Source organism: Pundamilia nyererei, unplaced genomic scaffold (genome assembly GCF_000239375.1).
Source record: "Pundamilia nyererei isolate P.nyererei 1_Seehausen unplaced genomic scaffold, PunNye1.0 scaffold00122, whole genome shotgun sequence".
In the NCBI taxonomy this organism is placed as follows: Eukaryota; Metazoa; Chordata; class Actinopteri; order Cichliformes; family Cichlidae; genus Pundamilia; species Pundamilia nyererei.
Genome location: NW_005187523.1, coordinates 1,532,804 through 1,539,988, shown reverse-complemented (window position 1 = coordinate 1,539,988; position 7,185 = coordinate 1,532,804). Strand labels below are relative to the sequence as shown.

The following is a 7,185-nucleotide window of genomic DNA, read 5'->3' as shown; positions in this document are numbered from 1 at the left end:
CCTCTGGTGCAAATTACTGACCTCTGTCATCATTTTAAGTGGGGGAACTTGCACAATCGGTGGCTGACTAAATACTTTTTTGCCCCACTGTATGAGGTTTGCTGGTTTTATTGGTGTTTATGATTTAAATTCAAGCAATAAATGCATCTTTCTGAAAGGTAAAAATGTTTTACATGATTTTCTTTGGGTGGGAAAAGGCAGCACATAACCACAAACACTCACATCTACACCTACAGCCCGTTTAGAACATCACCTGAGACGGCCACCGTGAAACATGAAGAACATGAAAACTCAACAAACGCTGCTGGAAGATCAGAAATCCAAAACCTTCTAGCTGGCAACAGTGCTAACCTCTGTACACCATACTGAGACTGAAGTGTGGAACCAAGTCTTCCAAACGTACGTTTGGACAGAAAAAGAAACTTTCCAGTTAGTAAAAACGCAGCAAACGCTAAACATTAGTGTCACACGTGTGAAAAACGCAGCTCAAAATGGCAAAACAAGACTGATGCCATGTCATCAGTATGCTTCTTTAATTTTGTGGCAATTATACCTCCAATAGTTCATTCTGAATTATTGCAAATATGATGATGGTTATTTATAAGGTAGAACATATATATTTTACTTTTCAGTAAGTCGAACTTGCCCCCATGGCTCAGTATCGTTTTGCTTCAAAGCCACAATTTTGGAAAACATGCTACCAGTAATGGTACTACTACATATTGCAAGATAAAAAGCTGGCTAGCTGCATGTTTAATCTCAATCTGGCACTTGTATTTATTGCAGTTTATCTTGATTTTTGGACAGATACATTCTGACTTTGGATATTTCATTTTTTGCTTTGTTTAGTCTTTCTGGAAATAGCTTAACTGGAAAAATCTCCAGCATGTTTGCCAGCTAGTTCCTGACTTTATTTGCTGCCGACAGATAGTGCTGAGTATACCTCAGGCTATTTACTCTGGATTTATTAAAGCTCCCTCTCTGAAAGCAGCTACTTGAAAATGAGGTTGATGACATCAGTGAGACTAAACCATAGAAACAGCTGTTGGACGTAGGAGCCAAAACAATGATGTAAGTGATGCTAAAACACTCAGTGGGGAACTGCAAAGTCAAAAGTCAACTCTGTGGGTCAGTCACAATGACTAACACTGCTCATATTACATGTAGCAAACGTATTACAGTTTTTAACATCAGTGATTATGACATTATTTAAGATTACACTCAGGTGACAATTGTTTTTATATACTTAGTTTGAGCTGATGCAGTATAACACAGGCTGCAAGAGATTGTACCTTTATGGAGTTTACAATCTTATAATCATTTTGAAGGCCAATCAGAGTACGTCATTCTAAGAGATGTTTTTGGTATTCACTCTACTCACATTAATACAAACAGGGTGTCTTCCTCCAGTCATTGCTTCCTCCTCTGGAAGCCTGTCCTCTACTTCATCTGTGATTCCTCAGCTCGTCCCCCCTGTCATTGTAGATGTTCAGGAGAGACGAGTTGCTTCTTAGTGGAGCAGTCAAGCTGAATCTCAAGCAGACAACCTCCCTGACTCCAGGTGGTCCCAATGATTCACCCATACAAATGATGGAGGTGAGAAAAAAAAATACTGAATGAGAGACAGTGGAGCTGTAGCTCCCTCTGTAGGCAGCCTTAAAGCATGTTGTTTGATTTCCACTGAAATCTGGAAGGTTACTTATAATGCCAAAGTTTGATGCGTGGTGAAATCTTCCTGTCTTTTCAGTCTGGTCATAAGGAAATGCAACATTTATTTCAAACCAACTTCAGCAGCAAGAGTTCAATTGTTTTCAGTTTCCCATCACTCATTACACACAGACAGGCGGCAGACAGTACAACACAGCTGGGTCCTCATTACACACCAAGCACTGGCCAGGAGGGTTATCGATCCATACGTGATGTCCTGCCTCACACAGCCACGCAATGAGTAGTTATTGATGCATGTGTGTGGCAGAGTGTGTGTGAGGATTTACTGTTCAGTCTGTGAGCAAGAGGAGGAATGGAACAGAACAAAACCTCTTCAGATGCAGCTCATTATGTAAATGCATCCTTTTTTTCCTTTTACATAAGCTGTTTGACTTCTTGAACACAGACAGAGCATTAGGTTTGTAGAGATGTTCGGCTCTGCAGGTTCTTGCAAATTATTGGCTGAATGTAAAGCTCCCTGACACTTTCCTGACAGCCACCAGATAGAACAACGATAGAAACGAAGCCACAGCAAACGGAGGAATATTAATTATATGCAATTTGTCGGCTCAAAAGCAGCATGCTTCAGAAACTTCCCCTTCTGTGAACTGAATATTTCTCTATTTCTGTGAACTCTTCTTCAAGTGTTAATCAGTGCACCCTGTAGCAGAGGAAATGCAAGCAAGGGACTCTAGATAATTAGCCTTTGGTCTCTTCAAAACTTTGTCTCTGGCAGGCAACCATAATTATTGTCATAATTTCAAGGTTGGCAATGGAGGCTAGGGGTTACACTTTTAATGAGTGAGGGAAAACATTTCCTCTTTATAAAGGAACAGCAATATTAAATCACAGTAGCATGGCAGGAAAAAATTCAAAACAGCTTCTTTAAAATACATTTCCCAGCAATGCTCGGATATTTGCACTGACCCCCGGTCCTGTGAAGAAGCACCCTTCACGAAGAAATGCAGGACAGCCTCCCTGCACAGTCAGCTGTGACTGAATACTAAATAGGTGTCACCTCCTGACCCGCTCCCAGAGGCTGACACCTTACACTATTCATCAAAATCGCAGCCAGAATACTGCTCGGGGGTTTTCTCATTGTTCCCTCATGAAAATTAATGATAAACACAGCACACAAAGACGTTTATGCTAGCACATGCCAACATCAGACAATGTTGGTTTGCTTACCAACCATCATGTTAACCATTACAAATATCTGAAGCAATTTATCATAAAATTAGTGTCCGCTGGAAATTTAAGCAGTCATGAATAATTATTGATCTAAATCTACTACTTCATGCTGCTGGTATGAAAAAAAAAGACTACTACAAACAGCTGTAAGTGACACGTCTCCAAAGGTTGATTCTGTCCTGGCCTGACGAGGCGGCTCTTCTGTGTTGTGCCATCCGCTTCGCCAGAGGTTGTTTGGCTTCCCCGATGTATAAATCCTGGCAATCCTCCTGCACTTAACAGCGTACACTATGTTACTCTGTTTGTGTCGGGGGACCCGATCCTTGGGGTGGACCAGTTTTTGGCGCAGCTTGTTTTGGGGTTTAAAAGCCACAGAGGCCACAGGCACCTTCCCAGCTTTGACAAAAGTCCAGCTGGGATGACCACATTTACTCAGGGCCTTCTTGATGTGATGTTCCTCTGCTTCCCTGGCTGCTGTGTCTGTGGGGATGGTGTTCGCTCTGTGTTTTAGCGTCCTGATGACACCCAGTTTATGCTCCAGTGGATGATGAGAGTCAAACCTTAAATACTGATCCGTATGTGTAGGTTTCCAGTACACATCAGCTTTTAGATGTCCCCCATTACTGATGGAAATCTCACAGTCTAAGAAGGCTAACCTGCCACTTTTCATGGGGCCATTTATGTGAAAAGAGAAAGACCATCTCTGAATCGAGGAGGGGGCCTAAGGGTACATCTTTCACCATCTTACATGCTGTGATTGCAGACATTCCCCAACTCTCTGTGAATGGGACGCATGGCCATTGATCAGTGGTTGTTGATCAATGGTCATGACATTTTGCATAATTATGAAGGAACTGACCTCCCAGCCCTTTGTTCCTTCAGTGGGCAGGTTTCAGTCATTATGCAAATGTCCTGTTTATAAGATTGGAAACCTGCAGTCAGCTGAGACTGAAGTCACCTGGATGAGTGACGAAACATTTCTCCAACTGAAAACGCTACGTCCAGATGGACTTACCTGGATGATTGAGAATGCATCAAGAGGATGTAAGTGACATGGATTTTCTCCACCTGTTAAGTATGAGTGTGTGAGATAGAGATCAAAACCATGACAGCTGTTGAAAAAACTAACAAGCTAGCACAGAGAGGACCTACGCGCCAACCAGCATGTTCAAACCAGAAATTGAACTTCTTTTACATGTGGACTACATTTGACCTGTTTTCAGTGTTAAACTGCACACCAACCCTACCCATATAAAACTGAGGCTTAAAGTCAAACATTGCATCCATTGCACCATACTGGCACTTTTAAATATTTGCCAGTATGGTGCACTTTATATATTTAAAGTGGTAAAAGGTGTAAATTTTGATCATTTAGATTATTTCTTTTTTTTTTCTTTTTTTCTTTTTTGCATATATAAATATTAGACAAAGATAGCGCAAGTAAATACAAAATGTACTTTTTAAATGATGATTTTGTTTAATAAGGGATAGAAGCTATCCAAAGTCATACGTGAGAAAGTAAAAAATCTCAAAGAAACACCACCATCATGCCATATTTTGAGGAAACTTGAGAATAGATGAGAAAAACATTCTGGAAAAGTTTACAAGGTCATTGGGAGGAAAACTTTGAACAGTGGTGAAGTTCTCTCCAAAATGACTCCAAGCACAAACACAACTCATCCAGGAGACCACAAAAGAACTGAGAACAACATCTAAACAACTGCAGTTTTCTGTTGTCTCAGTTAAGGTCAATGTGTTCATCATTTACAATCAGAAAGCGACTTGGCAGAAATGGCATCTGTGTTCTAAGACGAAAATCACTGCTTACTAAAAAGAACAATAAAAGCTCAATTCACATTTGCTAAAAACTGATGATTCCCAAGACTTTGTGAAAATATTTTCTGGGTTGATGGGACAAAAATGAACTTTTGTTCAAGTTTTGTGTCCAGTAATCTCTGGCATTTCATTAAAAAAATATCAAATAGTCAAACATGGTGGTGGTAGTGTGATGATCGGGGCTGCTACAAGACAAGACTCTCTGCCAGAAAGTGCTGAAGGAAATGCCAAAATGCTTTAGCAGGGCTTTAAACGGGTCATTCAAGTTTGAAAACGTCTGCAAGATTCTGCAAAACAAAAGCAGGCCGAAATTCCTCCCCAGCCATGTGAAAGACTCTTTTCCAATTTAAGAGCAATACTAACACTAAAAAGACGGTATTAAACTCCTCTTACCTGAGCCAGCATATTTCTGTGGTCAGCATCCCTGTACAGGGGCAGGTACTTGTGTAGGATCTGTAGGGTGTGTTGTTTAAAGATGGCTGTGATGTACACGGTGCACTCCACTGTGGAGACTGGCTTGTTGAAGACCCCATACGCAAACAGAACCCCCTCCTCGGACGTTGTACCTGCAGGACAGAAAACAACATTACTCTAAAGAAACAAGTAGATGTCTGTGTTGCCTGTGGACTTGCTGTGATTCTTCTGCCCAATGGCTTTTCTGATTGTCTCTGTACTTAAAAATCAAACATTGCCTTCAGCTTTGTCATGATGTTGGAATTTTCACATCAAATAGTTGTATAACAAGAACCAGTGGGAGTTAAGCAGAAAGCTGAGAGAATAAAATATAAATCCTGAATAATAACAGTAACAATACAATGTGGTTTCTCTTATTGCTCTTACCCAGCAGTATTGGCTTTTCTTTCTGCCAGCGCCCCTTTTGAAAGGCAGTGACAGCCTGCTCTTTGATTAACTCCCCATCGATATACGGACCCCACGTCTCAAAAACCTCCAGAAACCTGAATGGGTTCAAAATCTTGGAACCTGGGATCAAAAACAGATTGGCAAGTTAAAACACAGAGGGAAAAAAGTATATTAAGCAATGCATCGTATGCAGTGTTATAAAAACTCAAAATCCTATTAATGTGATTTGTTTGTCTAAGGAAGGGAGCTTTTCAGTCTTATACTAAACTTCTTCTCCAGAGTGCATTTTCCTGCCTCAATTATAAGCTATAACCGTGAGTTCATCCATCCTGAAAACTGCTGTCGATGTAATCACAGTGATACAGATCAATAACAATGTCGGGCCTGCAGATATATCAAATTTATTCCTTGCTGTTAGACAGTAAAATTACTCTAATTGCCCCTTTAGAGGCTCATTGTTCAGCCATAATGATTTTGTTTACAAGTATCTCACTATGAACATGTTTTTCACAGTCATTTGCAGACAAATATACTATATCCTGCTTCCTTATGTAATATGTGGGCAGCAATGAGTGTTGCTCTAAATCTGGGGTTTGTGGCGTCCTACTTGTTTTCATCTGGGCGGCCAGGATGGCCTGCGGAGTGAGAGACAGCAGGCAGACAAAGTCGCTCACAGAGCAGTTCGTCTGTTTAGCAAAGCCTTTTCCCAGTTTCAGGGCATCATGTCTGGGAAAGATGTGCAGAAAAAAAGAAAATTACATTTCAGCTTGAAGTCATCCTGAAATGTGATCAAGATCTTTCACGTAATCTAATGCTCAGCTTTAAATCAAAGCATGCATCTATCTCACATCCATGCCCAGTATTGCCCTGAGCTGTTAGTTCCTCACCTGGTCTTCAGAGGGATGGAGAAGGGCAGGCTCTGCAGGATGGCCTGGTTAAACAGAGGCTTGCTGCTTTGGATCATCAGGTGAAGGCTTACCGACTGAGCGCCTGCACTCTCCCCAAATACTGTGACCTGATTTTAAAAAAATGTCGCTACTTAAAATTCTTTAACTTAATTTCTGTTAATATTGCAAAAAATATTAATTTCATATCAAACGAAATACAAACAGAACAATGAAAGTTAGGCTTAGTAAATGTACGACATCTACATCCAGGTTGTCACGGAGGAGCAGGGAGGACTCGGCGCAGACTGAAATCTCAGAAAAACAGGTTTATTTACACACTCCAGGTGCACTATATACAGGTGAAGGAGAAGGGGGCCAGGGTTCCCAGGGGTGCAGAGCGGGGTCGGGAAAAGCGTCCAGAGTCTCCAAACCAAACACGAGAAATCTGCATACAGAGAACAAGGGTTAGCACGGAACTTTCACGGACAGAGCTCAAAACTGGCTGAGGCTAAAGTAGCACTGATGAGCGTTATTCAATAGTCCAGCGGCGAGGTGCTCTCAGTCACTGCCTTAAGTAGCGGGAGCAAACAAGGTGAGGAGCCACAGGTGATTGCCTACAGGTGGTGGAGGCCGGGAGCTCACAATGAGCTCCGCCCAGGCAGCGAGCAGAGAGAGAGGAGAGAGAAAAGACAAAACATAACAT

The 7,185-nt window shown here is 41.5% G+C and overlaps 1 protein-coding gene across 2 annotated transcripts in view; it reads right to left on the bottom strand.

Annotated features, from left to right (window-relative positions):
• The window catches only part of LOC102201927 (cAMP-regulated D2 protein), a 31,238-nt gene that overhangs the window by 11,736 nt on the left and 12,317 nt on the right, over positions 1 to 7,185 (bottom strand). For both annotated transcript variants that reach the window (XM_005742662.2, XM_005742661.2), the window contains exons 4-7: positions 6,483 to 6,610; positions 6,203 to 6,321; positions 5,575 to 5,715; positions 5,128 to 5,300 (exon numbers count right to left, since the gene is read on the bottom strand). In XM_005742662.2, the coding sequence (XP_005742719.2) occupies positions 5,128 to 5,300; positions 5,575 to 5,715; positions 6,203 to 6,321; positions 6,483 to 6,610 (561 nt within the window). The remainder of the gene's footprint in view (positions 1 to 5,127; positions 5,301 to 5,574; positions 5,716 to 6,202; positions 6,322 to 6,482; positions 6,611 to 7,185) is intronic.